A 22,553-nucleotide genomic window follows, 5' to 3' on the forward strand; every position below is an offset into this window, starting at 1 on the left:
TATCTATAAGAATACAATTTCTATACAAACATGCCCACATTTCATTGTACAAATGCAACCGTTATTAAAACTACCCAGTTTTATTCTTATCGAAACAAATTCTTGTTTTAATCCATTTTTCTTCTAATACCAACCTTTATAACACAAAATTGCTTTAAATAATTAGTGTTTTTTTAATTCTCTTAATACATATAAATGTGTACCACCTAAGATAATAGTAAAAGCATGTGCCAGCACATTCGGGTTGGTTAAAACAAACATTTCCAACCAAGAACTCCTTGTTTACCTGCATCTCTAGTGTCTGAACCAGCAGACCATTACAGTACTGTTTCAAATCCTATGTCAGACAGCATTACTTTCCCCGTGTCTCACAAGTGTCTTACTAAATCTGTCTCACTTTAACCATTACCTCGGATATAACCACAATCAGATGGACCAAAATTTAAAAAGGTAGTATTAATGTTCCTGTACTTCAGATTTCAAATATAGGTATTATGCTAGAACTGTATTTTTGGGACAGGGACTATCCCACAACTTAACAGTAGCCATAATTATTACTAGCAAAACATGGTTCCATACATTCTTTTGATGGATCCAGAGGGTACATTGGTGGCTGTTTAAACAGAATTACTAACTATTACAGACAAAATGCAAGCATTTGCTTGAAATAGTCTGTTTTACGTGTTAGGGAAAAGGTGAAGAAACTCTTCTTTAAACACCTCTACTTGTTGTTATATATATATAGAGCTGTGCCCCGCAGAATAACAAATAATCAGGGAATGTTTTCTCAATGAGCTCCTCAAAGTTCTTTTACAACTTCTAACACGTCTCTATTACGGGACAGGAATGAGGGATCCTCTCTTAGGCAGTTACTGTGTAACGATCAATTATTTACCTGCAACAATACATGTTTTCTTCTTTTTTATTACTAAATTCTATTCTGTACTGAATTTACTGGATCTTTCATTACCTTCCTGAATTTGACATTTCAACAGCCACATGCACTTACATCTTAATTTCCCATGGCCTGACCAACGTCACAGCTTCTGTACCTGCAGAGCGAAAGCAACGTAAGGTTTGAGCAACCACACTTAACGGTAGTTTAGTTTCTAATTGGTAAGAAGCAATCTGTAGACATTCAGTTGATAGATCATAGAACATGTATGGTTTTGTTCTGAGGACCTATCCATATCGGTACAGCCTTATCAGAATACTTTAACAACCCGCAGATGGCAAGGGGGCAATGTAATAGATCACAGTTACCGATGATCAGCATCTTGACTTGGTCAGGCCATGTTAGCTTGGCATCCAGTTATTTCACTTACTTAAAACTCTTACTTTTGCACATTTGCTGTAAGGAACTGCATTATATATAACAGACCCTTACGGCAGGCAAAGCTTTAAACATACACAAAAATCCCATGTATTTACGGAAAAACCAAGAATCTGCTTTCCAAAATCCTGACAATCTGTGCGACAAAAAAACCCAAAACACTAACATATATATATAGGTGAAATTCTCTACAGCCAGCAAGAGATATACATGTTCACTATATATTAAACGTTAAGTCACATGCACAAAAATAACACCTTAAAAAAAGAAGGAAAATACAGTTTACCCGAAACTGCCATAGAAATCTCTATGAAATAGATATAAAAATGTTTTTTGTTGTTTTTACTTTTTTTCCATTACAGACTACACACAAATTTTAAATAACATTTTCATGTTTATGAAGCTGTTACAGTGATGCACTGCATCAAACAGTGTTGTCAAAAAAGTAATATTTGAGGCAATTCCAGCAGTTTCTCTGTATATTTTAGGGAAACCATAGCTTCTTGCTTAACCACTATACAACCTCTCCCGTTGCCATATTAATTACATTATGTTTTGTTTCTAGAGCTTCATCAGATTACATAGCAATAAACATATACAATATACCGTATATATGTAAATGTCATTACAGTCTATTTACTAAAGGGAAAGGCGTCTTTAAACTCGTTGACTTTACTATAAATTACGGAGGCCCAGCCCGAGAAAGCTTCTGCTGCTGGAAAAGCTTGGCTGGTCCTTAATAATGAATGGTTAAATCGGCAACATTTCTACAAAATCCCCTCACCCTTTGAAGGATACATAATGCATTGCCAGATCGGCCTTCATGCTTGAAAAGTGTTGGCCCTTCATAATGAATAGGGAATGTGAGTGAGTTGAAACCGCAACTCAACTCCTGCAAATTCCCCAGCCAACTCTGCTTTTAGTGAATAGACCCCATTGCTTTTCCAATATTAGGACCTCCAACATTTGAACTCCATCTCCTTTGATTCTCCTCTAGCACTAGGCTGGTTAAGAGGGTCATTGAAATTTTAAAGATCAAGCACAGCTGAAATATCTCATTTGAGCTGCCTGGAGTAAAAAGGCCATAGCGATGCCTGTGTAAATGCAGTTAAGTGGGAGTAAAATACAGATTGAGTTATAGCCACAGTATGGCTACTAGTTGACCTACAGCAAGCACAAGGCAAAAAAAGGCAAGCTGAAGGAGCTGTATATTGGTAAAAAAAAGCGCCTATATTATATTATTATTCTATAAAGCACTGTCATCAAGAAAATGAACAGGCTCCATGGAATAACAAGACCATTTTTAACAACGTGAGTTATATTATGTCATCATTTGGTAATCTTCCTCCCCTTGTTGACACCACGAGGCCTGCTGTGCAGTATTGGCATAATTTTCAAAAAAAAGATACTTCTCAAAGTAAGACAACATTCTTTTAAGATTCTGATATGTTACTTAAGTAGAGAAATATGCATTGTAAGCGATATAGCCCTACACTTCCTAAACTAATCTATGAATCCATGCTTTTGCGTGAGGAGACAGTATGATAAGGGGGCACCACAGAATCCCATAGGAGACTGGAGTTTAGCTTTCCTGTAGATAATGCAAATTCAACTTCTAAACTCAAGAGGGATCACGTATCATATAGTGGAGTATGCACTCTCAGGGGTAACTCCAGTTGCTGAGACCAATATCTTTGTTGTATTCGTTTTTTATTTATTTTTTATTAATGAAGTAAAGTCATTATTTGTGGCCTGTGCATGAGAATCAATATATAAATATCAAATGTATTCCTGGTGGTTAGGTTGGAAAGGCATACTCGTAGCTTGGCTGGTACACTGCATCCAAGGCATGAATTACACTTAATCAATTGTGCTTTTTTAACATTTTGGCAAAAGAAGATCCCCAGGAAAAAAAACCACCTTTGTAAATTGAGGTTATATATATGCCTTTTTTCATTTGGGTTGTAAATAATAAAATAATGATACAAATTGTCATTTTTATCAAAACCTAGACCAATTCTGTGGCCTAGATTTAAAGCAATAAGCAGACATGCTACCAATTTTGTGTTGATAAATATGGCCCCAGTTGTCCTCTTAATGGCATATATGAAGTAGCCTATAGGTTTATTCATCATAATTTGCTCTCTGTAATAAAAAAAAATCTGTACAATATAAAAAAGCAAGACGTTGCTAATATATTTAAAGCTTTGAGAATAAAGTGGGTGTACTCGAAGTGTTAATAAGCCTTGAAGGCATTTTGAAATTTGCATCAGCACAGCTGGCTTTGTCTCGTGACATCACACATTCATCTAGAGTAGCTTAAAAACAGCCAATGAGCATCAGGCTTACTGTATGGTTCTAATTCCAACAGCGAAACATATAAACTAATAATACCATATAAAACTGCATTATATATACATAATACAAAATGTGTGATGACCCCATTTCCTGAAAATTAAGAAAATACAACAGTACAATGAAACAGTTAAATAACTCTTTGTACCTCCACACACTTATCCTTCCATGATGTGACTGGTGTTAAAAGATATTCGAAAATTTCAGTGCCAAAAATGACGTAAACAAGGAGATTTAGCCACAGTTGCCAATAGTATTTCCTCCTTGATAAAGAACCCGTTTAGAGTAAAAAAAAAAGAACCCACATAGGCACAATTAATTTTTTCCCCCTAGTCATTTCATTGTCCATCCAAGATGGCTGTCCACAGTAATTAGTGCCACACAAATGAACACTATATAACTCATTGGTAAAGTATTTTACCACCAGACAGCCTAATCTACATGTCCTCTCAGACACAGTCTGCTTACACTGGTGATGTGTTTGCTAAACAGTTTAACAAAAGCTTGAAACTAATCACCCCTTATACTTTCACCACATTCTGCCACCATCGTCTGGCTGGTGTGGGTGTTTAAACATATATAGAATGCCCAGTACAGTAAGGCTTCCATCTTATCCAGTCTTCAGCTCTTGGCAGCCATTTCAAGTGCAAATGAACCTCTACCAGAGAGAATACCATTCCTAAAGTCTGTCGTCTTCATCTTCGTTATCGTAGCTGATAACACCCTGAAAGTCACTGTTAATGCGTTTGTACACAAAGTGGAAGACTTGGAGCTGTGGACGGCTATGCAGCTCGGCTTTGATTTTCTGAGGGTACGTGTCTTCGCTAAGTTGCTGACAAGTGTCATCAATGTAAAGAAAAAGTCCGTAACTTGAGGGGTCTTGCACGTTAAACCTCTTTGCACACATCTGGCAAACGTCTTCTGTGGTTGTGTAAGGCTTCACTATTAACGTCTTCCCCGTGCATCCCGTATCAACTTCCTGCAGAGCCACTCTCAGATAGTTCTGTTCGATAAAAAATACATTAAATATCAAAAACATGATGCAACACTTAACAATTTTGCACATGCCGATTTGAATTGATATTTGCAAAAATTTCAAACCAAACAATGCAATATATAATAACTTAAAAAATTACTTTTTTTTTTGCCGGCAATAATTGTCGTGTGACACAAAAAACTTTTGGGCTGCTGACAAAACTGGTGTATTGAAACCAAGCGTTGGGCCTACGGTTGGTTTTTCAAAATGATCCCTTGCTTTAATTGAGCAGATTTTGAGATATAATTAGTTTAGGGAATTTTGGTGTTAGTGTGAGTAATTGGTTTCTGGTGGCTCCCGTGTGTCATATCAGTGGTTCAGTATAGTGAATCGGAAAGGGGATTTTGTTAATCGCAATATGCTCAGATTAGGTTAACGGTTCAGCGCAGTTTAAACAAACTGCTCCTCAATTATAGCCGTTTTCTTTTTGGGTTGGTATATACTGTATACTTTAGAATTATTATTATTATTCTGAGAATATTTAAGTGAGAATAAAACTTATTTAACATTATATTTTTGGAAGACACATTTAGTTGTTTGTTGGCTATTTAATGAAAAGGGTGACCACCCCCTAAGTGTTTCTCATGATAGATAGATAGACAGATAGACAGAGAGTAGTATACTCATAGGTTGTTGGCGTAGAAAATGTTACTTTAACACAAGGAATTTTAAAGCTGTTTTAATTTCATAAATTAGAATCCAGAGGAACACACATTGACTGTAGCTTTTTTAGATTAACTTAGTCCTAAAAAAAATAAATCATAAAGGTGCTATCGTTGACCGATCAGTATCTGCTGGAGATGTAATTTACAATTTTAAATGATGTTTGGCCTGGTGAGGAAAAGACTTACGCCTTTGGTTTTGGCCTGTGGAAGAATTTGACATGTCAGACACTCTACAGTCCTCCAGGCTTACCCATCATACCTGGAAATCATCAATAGATGGGATGGTCCTGTTGGCTGTCCTTCTCTTGTGCCACTGTTTCAGGGTATCCCTGGTCTCTGAGTTAAGTAGACGTGCCGCTTGTTCTTCCTGGAAATTCTTTATTAATGAAAGCGCTCCATACACACTTGTCAAGTAATAACCTCCTGTGATAAACAGTAACAGATATATTTTAACATATATTTTTTACAAATTAAATATAAAAGGTGTACAAGTATGTACATTCTAAAGTGTTCTTTGCCATTCTGTGTTCCCTTCAATCATTCCACAAGCAATATGACTGTTGCCAATGTCACACGGCTGTGATACAATCCAAGGAAGTCAATTTAATAATGATAACGCAAGAGCCTAAAATATTTTGACTTTTCTTGCGTGCGTGTGGGTAAATGTGTGTAAAACTAAATGTAACTTCCTCTACAAGGCACAAACCTACTAATCTCGCTTTAGATTGTGAAGTATTTTGACTTGGAAATATCCCGGTACACTGTGCCACGGTTAGATTTCTATTTGTAGACTTGATGTAGACAAGTTCAGGAAGGGTGGAGATGGGACTCTCGGTTATCTGAGACATACCACTCACTCAACAGGACGGAAGGATTTAGCTCAGCATGACCATAACAACACAGGAATTTAGCTATGGAAAAAAACTGCTGTAAGACTTTCGCACAATAGAACCGCATATAAAATGTTCCGGGTGGCTCAGAAACACTTACTGAAATATTTTGCCGTGTATCCCTGGCACATAGAAATGTAAATATTTGAATAGACGTGAATTGCAACAATTCAGCATCATATTCATCAAAAATAAAGTTAATTCTGTGTTTCATTGTGTTATTTTTTCCTACACCTTGCTTTATTAATGATTGTAGTATTCTTATTTTTGTTCTTGACTGATCAGTGTAACGTGGCTTTTGGTGATCCTCATCAGGTAAAGAGAATTTCAGAAAAACGGTACCTTCTCCATGTAGCAGAACTGGGTCCAGCAGCTCCATCATATATTCAATTTCTGTGTCTATCTCCAGCATGTCACATTGAGCAATGACATACGTCAGCACGGGTAAAAAGTCATCTGCTCCATACATCCTCCCTAGAAGATAAATGTACAAGAGTCACAAACCACATGAGAACATACATACGTATAAAAAAAACAAAATAGTTCACAATGTTCTACTGATCAAACACACTTTCCTACAAAATAATTGTTTGTCTATGGAACTTCATTTAGTGTCAATGGGTAAATATGCAGTGATGTATTGTTTATACCATGAAAAACTACTTGTCATTCTCGGGAAAGCTGGGGTGGGGGTAGTTTAACTCCTTTATCCATCAATTGTTGCAGTACCTTTTACTATCCCTTTGCACAGTAAATCCTTTGAAAGGCAAAGTTACAAAAAAGTGTTTATGGCTTAGCAACCACTGGAATTTGTTTTGCTGATTAGACCATTCCAATGGCTACTATGGTGATAAATCCACTTTCAAACATGTTTTATATGTAACTGATTCTAATCCCCGAATCTTCGGATAACGTTCAATCAGCAAGATTACCTTCAATGCTAAAGAGACATTAACAATACAAAAGTATATATACAACAGACCTGAATTATTTTCCATGCATGTATAAATGAGTTTGCAGACCCTCAAAAGTAGCATGACTTTCTTCTCAGGTGAGTACATTTTCTGCATGGTCAAGAACTTGACCCGAATCTTCTCCACATCCATTGGTTCGGGTGTTGGTGTGAATACACCCAGCTCCTGAGGGGTTCTTTGTCTTACTAAGTGCAAATTCTCCTTCAGTTGCCTCCATGACCCATCTGACGTACGGAACTCCTTCAGCATTGACTCAATGTAGCTCTTCAGGGGCTTTAAGATACATTTGTGCATTGCCTTCTCCAGGACAACATCTGAAACAGAAATGAAAACCTGTCACTATTCAGCACATGTAACCCAAAAATGCATTTATTCAAGAAACCTGCTGTTTGTGTGTTTCATAGGGGAGGGATAGCCCTTGTCTAAGTAATATTGATAATTCAGGAGGAACTTACAGTTTTTATGGACTGGGTAAATCAAAGAAGGCCAATAAGTGCTGCATTTGACCCCAGGTATCCAACTGCACAGTTCTTGAATATATTTTTTAATAAGTACAAGCATAAAGTTACGGGTATTCTTAAAGCAGAAACTGGCAATTCAGGATGCGCAGAGCTTTACTTCATAAAAATCGGAGGCATGTCTGGAGGCATTAGATGCCTGGTTGTATTTAGCATCAGAATGCCATTGTATTAAGCAATAACAAAAGTTATGGTGGGTAAAGGTGATGGAAAACCCTTCCACTTAAAATTTAGGGGTATGTAGAAGCATTATTAAACATCTACAGACACCAGACAAGCCAGAAGGCTTGTTTTTTCCCTCAGAAATCTCATGGTGCTGCCACAACCACAAAGGATTCTGGGTAGGCGCATGCAAATAAGGTCAACAATAATCACCTTTTGCCTCTATATCCACTTTACACATGGAACCCTTGAAAGTAATTGCCTGCTGTACAGGACAGCCTTTAGACAAAACTCGGGTAAGAGGTGCAGTAGCCAGATCACCATTAATGTTATTTGTGTTTTACACCTTTTGTACATATTGTTTGTCTTTTGTAACTGTACATGTCAATGACCTCCAGAACATACTTGAAAATGAAAGACATCGCAATGTAGTCTTCCCGGTTAAACATTTTAAAAATATATATACGCTGTAAGCATTGGGGATTGCTAAATTTAAAGATTTTAAAGACCTGTATCCACCCCTGAGATGTAAATCCATGTACACCTAGTATTTGTATTACATATGCTCTTGCAATGCTTGCACATCGAAAATGATCTGGAGTTATAGCATTTTCATAAAATAAGCTTTTTTTTTTATAGTACTGCAGTATTTTTTATATACTGTAACCAAACATATAGATCATCAATGCCATGGATCCAACACAACATGGAACATGGTGAAAGTTCTCGATACAGTAGAGATTAACAGAAAATTAGAGATTAACACATGTAATATACTACTTGTACTACTACATTCTAAATATTATCAAGTGTCTCACTATTATATATCATACCCAACGAGGCAATTGCTCAGTTAACAGCGCTGTAAAAGAGAAAGCTCCTACATTTACTGGAACAAAATGGGAGACCCCCACCTCTACCCCTACTAAACGTGCCAGAGATACCTTGCTGGAGGCTATTAAAATGAATGCAGTGCTGACGCATGTACACGATGACCTTGACACAGATAGAGTGCTCAAGCAATAGCAATGTATTCCTCCCCATTGTCCCTGACACAGGAGACACAGTCGTCATTTGATGCATCCCTCTGTGCCTCTTTCTTCTCCCTGATACCCCTGTTCTACAACCCTAAAACTCGCAATAATGTGTATGGAAACAACAGAAAAAATGCTTTTAAATTAAAAGGCAGTACATTCTTCTTCAAAAAACTGTCAATACGTAAACTAAAAAGTCTCATCCAAAATCTTGCTTAAACCCCATTTCTTGGTTATAACTCTTTCAACCCCTAAAACAAAAGTGCCCTTCTTTGGCCACTTCTAATGCACTTGGAAAAATATACAATCTGCAAGTTAAATATCTGCCCAAGAATCAAGACTGCAGCAATTGTACTGAAATAATATGTGAATATGATTTGAATTTTCATGAGGACTAGGCCCCTTTATCCAGCAGGCACTGTGGGCATTTCAACAGCAGCTTCTTCAGGACTAACGGACAGAAAGTGTATGTTTTTATAATTATTTGTAAAATTACACAGTTTAGACAGTGACATTATTCAGAAAAAAAATCATTTTTATACAGAGGACTTCTTTGATAGAGGCTGCCTTGTGTTATTCCATGAAGTCAATTCCCTGGTGAATAGACTTTAATTGCCATTGCACAGAGCAAATCAATTTTTATGTAAGTTGGGAAACTACCGTATTAATTCTTTTTTGTGCTAAACTCTAAAAATATTTAAATAATTCCTTTGTGTATATTTTATTTAGAAGAATCTCAATAAAATAAAACCCCAAATAAATGCTGAATGTAAACTTTTGGTATTTTACTTAAAAAGATGGCAACTTTATAAATGGATGGTATGATCAAGAGAGAAAATTAAAAGGGAAGAGTCAGAATAAGGGATGTTGGATGAGGTGAAACGGGACTTAAATGATTGATTACCTAAGGTGGTCAACTTTAAGCTGAGAGTGTCCAGAATTCTATGTTTTGATGTAAAAATGGACATTGCCAATTAGTCCCCTAGGAAATAGCCAAAGGCATATTGTGATACCATTTAATGGACCAGTGTACTTGGTGAAAGCTGTCTGTGCAACATTTCATGAACTTAGAAGTTACCATCTGCACGTTTTTGGAGAAGACGAAAAGATTTTGATGTGCTACCTCCTGCTACATGGTGCCTTAGGCTGCTGGCCAATAGCGCCAGAAACATTGCTGGTGGGTCCTGAGCAAATGCATATACTTATATATAAGGATTTGTTATTCTTGAAGATACCGTACTTTTCTCTTGGTAACTAACCTAAGGGTCTTCCGTACGGAACAGCGATACAAGCTGCTATTCATAGACCTACCCTATCTGCAAAGTTATTTCAGGACATGCTCTGATCAGGCATGTTGAAATCCACTCTTGCCAGAGCATAACTTCTAGAGGATTTAAAATATCAAGGACTATAAAAAAAAGCAGCCACTCCACATATTCAAGCAATTATCTTATTTAAAAAGCACAAGATTCATCTTAGTTTTTTTTTTTAGTCTACCAAATGTTTTTTATATATTGTTGCCGGGATAAATGAAACAGACGTAGAGCTTAAAGAGCTCAAGAAAAATGCATTCACCTACTTTAAAAGAACACTCTGCTAGTAGTGCACAAAGTAGTCTTTTGGCTCCAGTCACCATTCGCATTCTTGTCATGCAGCCCAATACACAAATCACTTGTTGTACTTTGGGAAAATTAACTCTCAATTTGCTGTTTCCCCTGCACCTTAACTAGCAATGGTGCCTGCCCGGTAAAGATTCTGCTTACCCTTCATACATTCTGTTACACATGGTTTAGGTGACAGATCCCCCTAATTGTGTAATGGAGAATAATTAAAGACAGGACTGTCCTACCAGTATTGGTCAGCGGGAATCCACAAACCGCGCAGTACATAGCATGGCCCAGTCAGCGGCAGACGATTGTGCAACACAATGATGTCTTTGTTCATAGAGTTTCTTTGTTTACTACAATACCATAAAATGCCATTGAAATGCCATGTAAACATGGTCAAGACATCCACTGCGCCTTATCTGGTACATTGGAGAACTGTACACATCCAGAATATACAATTTACTGAAAATCCAGCTGTGGTTTATACTCCCCTTAGGAATAAAAGGTTACAGCAGAAACACATAACATGACACGTGAAACAGAACAGAAATGTTTAACTCCCCGGGTGTCAAAAAGGCTGAGAAACACCAATGGTGGCATTTAGATATTCCCAGACATCTTGACGATGGTTTATCCTGCTTAGCCGCGCTGTCTAGTATAATGATACTTAAGGCAAAGGATTCAGTGCGTTCCAGATCACCGTCTTTGCCAAACTTTGTCTTCCCAAAATAGGGTGCAACAATCCAGATGTTAATGATATCACTTTTTAGTAATCCACAAGAGGACAGCCAACTAGGGCACATCACGTACAGAGAAACCATGATGTTACTTCTATATCCTGAATGAAACAAGGCCAAACAGTACTTTAATTTCTAGCGACTGAAAAGTATTGGTTCAGAACCCTTGGCCAAATACAATTAAGAAGTTTAATAATGTACTTTCTTCTTATGTTAGACCCTTATAATTACATATCTGAATGTATGTCAAAATGATGAATTCGATAAAAATTATATGAAATTCTGTGCAATTCTGGAAAACCGACATTACATGAGTCTCAGCTCAATCTACAAATGCAGCATCTTAGAAACATAGATGGATTTTAGGTGCCAGTATAAAGTGTAGTTCTGGTGCAAAATGATAAAATGTGGTGCAATTGCCATAGCAACGAACAGAATGCTCTTCCCGATTGCTGCTGCTCCCAAAATAGCATTTTAAATAGAAACTTAACATTGTTACAGTGCATGGTTGTTTATTCACAGTCCACCTACGCTGCAAACTTTACTAAATCAATGGTCTTTATGTTTAAGTCTGCTTGCTTGTGATGTAAAACCGCAGCCAGTTTCACGTATTAGTCATGAGTTTCTGCCTGGATTATTAAACAGCTGCTTGGTGCCTGCATGAAGATCCTCGGCACGTCTTAACAGGTGTTCCCTTTTACTTTTAACAAATCGCTTTATGAGACGGGTGCCCGATATGTCGCAACCATATAGCCTTGTAGGTGTTAACGTTTCTCCATTTTAATACAAACAAAAAAAAAAGTTACACAAATATTCCAGAGCAATCTGAAAAAAGTGGTAAAGCACGCTTCCAGAATTGCTTGCCAAATGTCATACATTGATCACCCCACTGGCATTTTAAAGACCTACTGAAAGCTAGAAGAGAAGCGTTTATGACGGGGAGATCTAGTTAAGTCGCTTACAAGACACTGAAAGGGTTAACTTCAAGTCACACACGCAAAAAATGAAAGAAGATCCGATTGCACCAGCTGTGGACGGAAATAGCGAACCTTAAACCGTTTTACCTTGGCACTAAAGACATCGCTGTGCCCCCTACCTTTTTAACCCCTCCAAGTTTATAAATGCTGGTCATTTTTCTTTTGGCACTCGTTACAAAATGGTTTCTTGGTTACACTGTGTTCTAGGGGGAAATAGTTCCGTGCACTCCCCAGAGAAGATGAACGGAGAGTTGTTTTAATTAGCATTACTTGTGCCAAGCTGGGGTGAGCTTTTGGAGTAGATTGAATTTTTTTCATTTGAAGATCAGAGCTTTGGGTAAGTTTGCCAAATACCTTTTTTTGTTAGGAGCCAAGGAAAAAGAGGTGGAAACTGGAAAATGGAAATTCCTAGCATGGAAAACTGAGGCAGGGCTTAACTTTTTCCAGGCTGAACACACACCACCTCAAGAGGGGTTAACCTTGCATTCCCTACATCCAAGCCATGTTTGTGCAGTGCTTGCATATGATCCTGTTAACTTTTTAAATGCCACAATAGTTGAACAACAACTATCATAAAACACTTCTTTTAAGAACATTGCAGTACAAAATATATAATCGTTAACAAATATAAAGGATGAAAATTTGCTTTTAGAATTATCTAGAACGAGAAAGGCGACCCTTCTCTCTGCGGCTGTTTATAAACTACAACATCCACAAACCCCCAACAGCCAACTAAGGACAATGTATGCCTTGGGGGCTGATGGAGAATCATGGGATACGTAGTTCATTAACATCTTAGGAACAACAGCCTGCCTGTCTTTGTTGTAGACCCACGTAACCCCAATGATACATTTTCATTGATGCTAACGATGCAAAATAATAAACTGCATATGCTTTCACCCCCCACCACGGCCAATGCCTTTCATCTGTAACAATATAACAGCTGGCGTCCACTAAGGATCAGATAACTTCCAAGTCTGAGCTTATGGAAAATGCATAAGAATCAACTTTAATCTCTTAAACTCGCTCTTATAACTTATGTGGTCTACAATAAAGTTAAAGTAACTTTGGAGCTAAGTGATTGCGTTATATCTGAACTGAAAATGTTACATTTTATGTTATTGAGTTAATTTCCATTAGTTCCATATTTTGCATTCTGCACCGAAATCACCTCACCTGAACCCCTTTGTGCAATATTTTCTTGTCTGTCTTTAAAATGTACTCCAGAAAAATAGATAGGATTATCTCCAATGTGAAGTGTAGCTACATTTTATTATAACGAATAGTATGTGCTCTTACCTATCTGGTCTTCAGGTATTAGCGATTCAATCGGAGGGTCAAGTTCAGAACTTTGGGATAAGTAATTTTTTACTTGAGTCATGAATTGTCGGATGGTGTGGAGCATGTCGGTGCTGGAAACGTGGCACTCTTTATTCTCCTGCAGAAAACTGATGTAGTCCTGGACAAGACAACCAAAATAAGTACGCTTGTCCTTAGACATGGCTGCTATCTTCTTCACCATTTTCTTCTCAGGTGTCATGAGAGAGTTGAAAACGCCGCTCACTTTACGCAGGTGAGTCTTCATGATTCTGGAGAAGCCCAGGGATGTACTTCTTTTTGTCCGTGATTTTAACGGTGGTGCCATACTTTCTTGATCACTTTCCTCTTCGCAGTACTCTAAGCTGTCCCCCTCGTAGAAGGCGGGCACTGCTCGATCGTACTCGAAGGAGTCCGAAGAAGAGGTGGAGATGCTCATGTCGCTCAGGCGTTGAGTGCGCAAGGTGGCCCGGGCTGGTATATCGCGATTCTCACTTAGGTTTATGTTCTGCATTGTATTTTGTGGTGGTGATTCCTCAGACTGAGAGTCCGGAGAAGAAGATCCGTTAAAGATGGAGTTCTTGTCGTTACTTTGCCACCTGTTAATGGTGGCCTGCTTCTTTAGGCGGGGAGGAGGAATGGGAATGGCATTTTTAGCAGGAGAATCTAAGCTCCCGTGCCTAGTCTGGATGATTGTTTCTGGCATGCTTGCCTCTTGCTTCACAGCACTAGACAGCTGAAGACTTGAACGATGACTATTAATGGAAGGGGGAGGGGGTCTGGGAGGTGGTGATCTCGCACTCTCTATGCCATTTGTCCCTTGGGTTCTTGTGCTCTCCCTCTTCAAACTTCCCCCTGAATCCTGGCTGTGTATTTTTAAGAATAGTGGGTTAATGAAACACAGAGCTCCGTTGGTCTGGCTGCATTCCAATTCTGAGGGCGTTCTGGTGCGGAGAGAACTCACTCCATTTATAAGAGGTAGTTGATATGACTCCTTGTTGACGTATTCAAGGGGGAGAGGCCTGGGGGAAGGTGGAGAATATTTTGGTCTGCTGTTTACAGACGACCTCCAAAAGCCTGAAAAAAAATATTAAAAACATTGATGCTTAAATACAGAATTTTAAATATGCCGAATGAGCTTTTGAACAAAATACGCTGGAGGAAAGGCATATGGCTTTTAAAAACAATTAACAATCCTAGTCATTCCAAACAAACGTTTCAAAACTTTTGGTCCTTGTGGTTTCCAACAAGTCAAAAACAACAGCAATCCAACTCACACGGTGTCTTTCACACACACGAGAGCCACAGGAGGTCAGCGTTGCTGTGCAAAACAGTTGCTTACCAACACTATGCAAGGATAGTGATATATATTTGTGTGTTTCTACATAAAACCATATTTAATTATTTTAAGAAGGCAGTCCGGCTTACCTGATATACATATATATATATATATATATATATATATATATATATATATATATATATATATAATTAATAGAAATAAATAATATGGAAACCACTTGCACATTGCATGGATGGGGATAAGAAATATTTAATCCTATTAGAACTCTTATAATATTTTGTTCTATTTAATACCCTTTTGAAAAATTGGTAATTCCTGTAAACCAGCCCTAAACGGGTTGCTGGGGCGGTAATGCTGTCAGCGATCACTTAAATTGTTCTTTCTGAATTTTGAAGACACCCCTTTAACTGGGACCAATGATTTAAATGCAAGATTTCTAGACATTTTACATATGAAGCTACTCTATATTATAGATTGTATTCATCATCTTCAAAACAAATGGCATTTGCCAACGTAAAAAAAATAAAATTTTATGGTTTAGTAATAGAAATTAGATTTGCTCCTACAAGACTGTTCTAAAAATAATGATAAGATGCCACCCAGATATCTTTGCAGGAAAAAAAAGCAACGTAGTAAAGCATAAGACATTGAAACATCCTCTTTTTTTCTGCAGATCAGCTGCTTTTTTTGTTCTTTTACTCTCCCTTAGCTAGTAAACACACAGCTGTGGCGATTGCAAAACCTGAAGTTTTTAAATGTTCATTGGTTAAAAAAAAAAGAAAAAAAAAAAAAAAAAATAAGGACAAAAAATGGCATGTGCTGTGCTTTTCACGATTAAAACCATGAGTAACAGGAAATACCGCTGAGGAGTCTAACATATGTCTGTCCCACTTGTCTATGGTTCAAGAACACGATCGCACGAGAGAGGAGCGGACATAAACGCTACAAGATGCCGAGTAGGCCGATAGAAAATATTTTTGGTGTGGATTTCTGGAGCTACATTTAATATAAACCATCTACGAAAAAAAAAAACCACAGTTAACACATTCAACAGAAAGTATTTATTATTACCAGTGGGGGGAAAAAATCTATGCACTGCGAAGTGGAAATGAAAAGTCTTTTCTGGTTGTGTTTTTGACAAATCTGCTTTAAGACCGGGAGTAGTTTATGAGCTTGGCCAAACTAAAGGTTTCTGTGTCAGCATTTTCTGTCGAATGTCTAATATTTGCCTGTTTTAATACAACCACAAAGCTGACATAATACCGGAAGGAAAGTGTAGAATTCAGTATTGAAAAAAATATATATTCTATGAATTTTATGGGTCAGCAATTTTTTTTTTCCATACAGTTTAACCATTTTTTGGCTTGGACAGTGGGAAGTAGACTTCAATCCCAACCGTTTCAAATGATTTGTGATTTCTACTAACCGACTCCGAGTTGGGCGATCTCCTCGAGTTCAGCTTCGCTCTTGGCCTTTGCAATAGCGTGCGGCAACTTCAAAGTAAAAGGCAGCACATCCCTGTCAGCAAAGGATAAAAAAGAACATTGTCATGGGCACGAATTCACTTTAGATTGTAAAGTCACTAGCAGGGCCCTCAAAAGCCCACCATTCCTGACTGGAATAATGCTAGATGACAAGCTTAGGGGCACGGTTCTCAAATCCTGTTTGTGTCTGTATGTATTAATGTATATGTGTGTGTAAACTGCCCCTTTTAACTTCTAAAGCACTGCGTAATTTGTTGGCGCTTCATAAATAAAATATAATATTTTTATTAATAATAATAATGATCATTTCTGCATTAAACAGCAAACATAATTCTAGAAGAGGCAAGATCCTCGATCTACTCCTTTATTGTTCATGCCTTTTGAGGAACAGGTCACATATAGTGGCGTAACACAAAATGCTGTTGCCCCCTGCAGGCTATATTCTACTTTTAACCCCTTAAGGACAATGGGCGGTCCCTAAACCTATTGAAAACAATGTATTTTGAGCCCCTACATGTACGGGCTTTGTCATTAAGGGGTTAATGTATGTATCCCAGTTCCATTAAACAATAAAGTGTCTTGGGATGCATGTGTTTGTTTGGTATTCCCCGTTGTGCTATTAGGGCACCATTAAATGCAATGAGCATGATGCAAATGTATGTGGAAAATGAAAAAGCCATGTCAAACGGCAGAGGTGCCTTAGGTTTGTGTTTTTTTTTTACAAATCCCATGATGCTTTGCTAGCCTTTAGGCTGAGTATTCTAGGAGTTGTAGTTCACAGCACCCGACACACTAGCGGTTGCCGTCCTTGGTTATAGTGTACACTAGGAGTTTTAACGAAGACTGCTTAGTGTTGCTGATTTGTTAAAGAATGGAGTAAAGGCAGCTTGAGTTCTTTATATAAAAATTCTCCTAAACACGCCTGAAAATCCCTTATGGGTTTTTAGATGTGAATTGCATTAAGGTTGCCTGCGAACAACAAATACAAGTTTCCTCCTTAGCATGAAATACTAATCTACTGGAGTTTATTTGAGGTTTTCTGCAAAGTACAGAGCAGGACAACCATTGTATACACCAGCGCTGGAAGGCATCCAGGAGCCTTAAAAAAAATCCGCACAAATGAATCAATGAAGCGAGCGGCCAACGTTAACATTGCTTTACCCTGAAAATCTCTTGAGGAGACCACATTTCCTATTATGCAAGGGAAAGTTTTAAGAGCTGGGGGCCAGGGTGGCTGAATACCTAAAAACAACTAAAAAGCTACAAACACAAGTTCTGGGAATTTGCACCAAAACAAAACGTGCATTACCAGCTCTGCCTAGAGCACACCCAAAGCTCACCCGCCATATAAACAGGAGAAAATGCGTCAAGGTCATGTCTCAGATTTTTAAATAATAGACCAGCCAGGATGGCACTGGTTTTATCTTATTTTGTTGTGTAAAGAGTTCAGGGTCTTCAGAGGGAGGAGAGAGAGAGAAATAAAAGGTTTAACGATCCCCTAGCATGTTAGTTAAAACTACTCGAGATATTCATGTTTTTTTTATCTCCAACACATATATTTATTACACATCCACAACTTCCTAAAATAGGGAAAGGAACTAAGTAACTAACGTGCAATGAGTTTATCTTGCAGTGATTCATCATTCCATTAAAATAGCTCAATTTGCGCATGTGCTTCTGCAATTTTATGGCAAAGGAAAGTCCCTTGTGGGGTGGCAACCGAGCCGTGCAGAAAGGTGGCACTAGCCCATCATTAGGCGGATCTATTCAGTCAGTGTACGGGGGCATTGGGTTCACATGCCCCCACTTTGGCTCCTTACACAGACATGCATATTATCTCACTTGTCCCTGGCCACTGGCCCAGATATACACGATCCTCAAAGACTGCTGTCCATTCTTCATTTCGGAAGTAGTCATTCATAAACAAGCTTTCCATAAAATCTACTTATCTTTTAGATGATAAGCTAAGGGTGTTTACTACAATCGAACTGATAACTACAGAGATGTAACAGTAATTGTATAAAGCAGAAGCGATAATACACACTAGAAAGCTGGTAAAATGTATAGGGAAGCTGGGGGATATGCATTGGAAGGGTGGTCTATAACCCAGCAAACATTTGTTTGCCTAAAAATGGATATAGCTGTATTATCCCAAGGGAAAATGGAATCTTTAGTTAATACCTTTTATTGGGACAACATAGAAATGGATGTAAAGTTAGAACCCATCATCTTCTATGTCGGCCCCCAGAAAAGGTATCAACGTCAACAAAAGGTTCCACTGTAGATATAACATATTTGAATATACAATATAGCTTCTGGGAGTTATTATTCTAAAATGTATATCCATCGCCTTAAATACTAAAAACATACCATGCATGTTATGGTATTTTATTAAATGTGCTCTGGGAGCTCTACATCCTAGGCTTAATTTTTAAACTGTGCCCACTATATATTTGATTATAGATTGTAAGCTCGTGTGTTCAGGGCCCACCTTACCTTTTGTTTCTGTAAGTCAAATTGTTATGTTATACTACATGTTATGTCCTGTCTACCCATTGTACAGCGCTACGGAATATGATGGTGCTAAAAAAAAACAAAAAAAAACCCCCAATGATAATAAAGATGCAGTGAGGTCCTCTGTCCTACTCCTTGGAGTTTTGCCACATCATGGGCAACTTGCCCTCTTGCTTGTATCTGGTATACTCCCTATACAGCCCAGAAGTGAGTTGTACCCATGCCAGGGGGTCCGTATTCTAGCTTCAAGACTATCTTCTTTACTAACTTATTACTTAAATTGTGAGTCAGATTAAACAAATGATTGCCCGCTGCCACTGTGAAGGCTAAGCGGAGGTAGGGGTATGCATTCAACCAAAAGCATTCAAGTTACATCACTGTGTCAGAAAGCTATGTGTAATCTACTGCGGCATCAGCCAAAATATGGATATCCAACCTCCTCTTAGCGTGCAATGTTAGTCTTTCCAAAACACACAGTTTCTCAAGGTGTGATGACTAAAGAGATGGGTCCTTCTCGCACGCCGCTCATTGCTCTGGGCATTTGTTTTTGCTGGAGGCAACAGCTTTAGAGAGCAGCAGCTGACAATATCTGAAATGATACTTGGTATTTAAGTAATTCACAACTACCCTGTATGGTGATTCCTACCTAGTGAATCACGCTGCATACTCCACAGGAGACTATTCCATGAAGTTTTACATCCCAATACCAAAGAAATAGCACTAAACCCAATGGGCCTGTAGACTGGATCCTCCAACATACTGTTCCTGATATTAAATGGTTTAGTAATGCTATGGGTTTTTAGGGTTCTGCAGACAAAAGACAAGTGCGCCGCATATTTGACTTCATGTGTTTGTTTCTCGTGATTTCAAAGTTGTCACACTCTTCAAGAAACAATACAATTATTTCATAATTTATGGAACTCTGATTAAAGAACAGTTGACCGATAAGCCTACTTGCCATAATTTGGTAAAACTGTAACTGTAAGCAAACACAGTAGGGACACAATATGTATATAGGTTGAACTTGATGGACTTTGGTCTTTTTTCAACCTTATGAACTATGTTACTATGTTATTAAAACCCATTGCTGTAATTCTGGGTTTTCCAATTTGGGACAGCAGATAATGGGAAGTATTCGAAATGATATAGAAAAGTACTCATGGAAAGAAATACCCTTCATTGCTTACCATGTGTAGAAAGCCACAGTCACTGTTGGCCCACTGTAAAATACAATCTCCAGGGAAAAGAATAAAAATGTACCACACACTCCACAGAATTTGGGGTGCTATTATGCCACCTACTTAGTTAGAAGTGCACAAAAGGTACGCACATGTTCTGGGTCTGTACTTCTCGTTCTAAATGCGCTCACCCTATGTGTTTTGTTTCCTTTCCTTGATATTAGAAGATATGTAGTTTGTGTTGGCTAATAATGTGCATGTTCTACTCATCTCTTACCTGCTGATACAATAAAAGGCAATAAGCCTAAATACATCCGCAAAACTGATTCCAGAGCCTTCCAAAGAAAAAGCTGAGGAGGAAAGAGAGAAAAAGGACGCAAGATTACAAAATGAGCATTATACGGTTAATTCCAACTCTGGTGTTTTTCTGAACCGAGTAAGCAGTAATGTTTTGCAACTATCAAACAAAGTAGTGTGCTTCTAATTGAAAACAACTGTGCTGGGTAGGACTCTCTACGCCAAGAAAGCAGTTCTGCGAAATTTTCGGAGCCTGGAAGTTATGTCTGTTTTCCTCATTCCAGGACCATGCTCTCATCCACAACAAATGGGTCAAAACAGATCTGGATTGCGCAATGCACAAGTATCAAAACAAAGTTCTGACATGACTTGCAGCCCACTCTACTGCTGGCCCCGGGGTTAATCTTTACTATATTTGTGGAAAAAAGGACAATGGCCAAAATGTTATTAATTTTTCTTTTGTAAAGTTTCAAGTCCATGTCTAGTAATTTATAAAAAATACTCTGCGAGTTACTATATAGACACACAATACGCTTTGGTGTAAATAGCGGTTTCTTCTAGAGTTTATAAAGATTCAATTTTATGTTAGCTCTGTTAACTTAAAGCAAGTGACGGTATTAGAGAAGGGGAGGAGGGCGTTGAGTGGGGTGTCATAAATGATGGGCCTGGAGGTGAAAAATGCAGAGTGATAACCAAATGCCCAGTAAAAATTCTGACCTTCTAGAAAATAAGGAGGTCAGGGAAATATGGACTGCCCAACCTATAACTTACAATGAAAGGTTAAAGGATCTCAGCATGTAATGCTTGGGAAGACATGACAGGGGGGATACGATAGAAACATTTAAACACATAAAGGGAATCAACAAGATACAGAAGGAGAGTTTATTCAAAAAGAAGAAAAACTCCCAGAATTAAATAAAGTTAGTGGGGCAAAAGTTTACCAGGAAATATCACTTTACTATGAGGTATGCGTTTGTATAAACAACTTACACCTTTCCTATATCACTAAGCTCTTCCTCGTACCTTTCTCAGACACCGTAACCTGTTTAGCAGGTTTATGTGAATATCATGACGGACTCTTTAATGGACGGAGCCCGTGAGTCATACATTGTCCCATAACGCAGCAATGCACTACCAAAATTATTAAACTGCTCATAACATATCTAATCGAACCAGCAGACGGTGTACGGAGAAGCAATTTACTTACTGTACGAACTCTCTTTTATTACAAATTCCTGCAAACAGGACTCAGACTCATTTGGAACTCGAAGCGAGATTACTTTCTTTTGAAGCTTTGTTGATTTTCTAACCAGAAATGTCTGTGAAGCAAAATATAAAAGAAGATGATGTAAACAAAGAATGACTTAATTGCTTTTCATATATTGATTTGATTAAATTACAAACTATACTTCCAGCTAAGGCAATATATCCTGTCTCTAATATTTTATTTCAACCTGCCACCACTTGTTCATCATAATGTAGCAAGACTGTCCACGAAGAAGGGTGAAGAAACTAAAAATACATGGCGTTTCTCCAACCCAACCCTGGCTCCTACAAGAAGTAAGCTAGCCAAGCTCAGCTTTACCATCAAAACATCAGCATATTTTTAACTCCCACAGTTTAGTATGTTTTTAGTTCCAACAAAACTCTGTAAAAATGGTTATGGGAATGGATACGGCAATCTGTGTTTACAAAAACTATGTAAGATTGCAAAACTGAGTTGACTGAGAAGACTCTTTCGAGGAACAATTGCAATGTACAGAAATAGAAAAGGCCAACTGGCAGTCAAAATATGCTTTCACTTCAACTGTTCAGAGATAACATACAGCGATGTTGGACAGTTGTCACCTTTCAGCTGTTATTGGACTGCAACTATCATAATACACAGCCCGTGTTAGTCCTTGGCAGGAATGGCGGAACGTTACATGTAACTGGATGATGTTTGTTAGTGAGAAGTTTTGGTTTCCTCTACACAGAAATAGACAGGGACCATGCATAATGTTAGTTGTGGTTTCTTAGATTGTCAAAGAACACTAAACGCATTGGGTTTGGTAACTGTCCAACTGTAACAGGGACACAGAGAAACACTAGGCTGGTGGTGGTCCTTGAGGAGCACACATAAGGTTTATAAGTGACCAGACGTCCATGTTTGGCCCAGAGTCTCCAGGTTAA

General features: G+C 38.1%; 1 protein-coding gene across 1 annotated transcript in view; it reads right to left on the minus strand.

Annotated features, from left to right (window-relative positions):
• Positions 1-4,367: 4,367 nt before the first annotated feature.
• The window catches only part of LOC149303329 (ras and Rab interactor 2-like), a 28,373-nt gene continuing 10,187 nt past the window's right edge, over positions 4,368-22,553 (minus strand). The window contains exons 4-11 of the mRNA XM_089481523.1: positions 21,589-21,700; positions 20,362-20,434; positions 16,335-16,426; positions 13,588-14,682; positions 7,262-7,567; positions 6,622-6,753; positions 5,649-5,812; positions 4,368-4,691 (exon numbers count right to left, since the gene is read on the minus strand). Coding sequence (XP_089337649.1) covers positions 4,368-4,691; positions 5,649-5,812; positions 6,622-6,753; positions 7,262-7,567; positions 13,588-14,682; positions 16,335-16,426; positions 20,362-20,434; positions 21,589-21,700 — 2,298 coding nt within the window. The remainder of the gene's footprint in view (positions 4,692-5,648; positions 5,813-6,621; positions 6,754-7,261; positions 7,568-13,587; positions 14,683-16,334; positions 16,427-20,361; positions 20,435-21,588; positions 21,701-22,553) is intronic.

The sequence above is a fragment of the Sceloporus occidentalis genome, unplaced genomic scaffold (assembly GCF_023333645.1).
Source record: "Sceloporus occidentalis isolate IW3139 unplaced genomic scaffold, rSceOcc1.0.p SCAF_15, whole genome shotgun sequence".
NCBI lineage: Eukaryota > Metazoa > Chordata > Lepidosauria > Squamata > Phrynosomatidae > Sceloporus > Sceloporus occidentalis.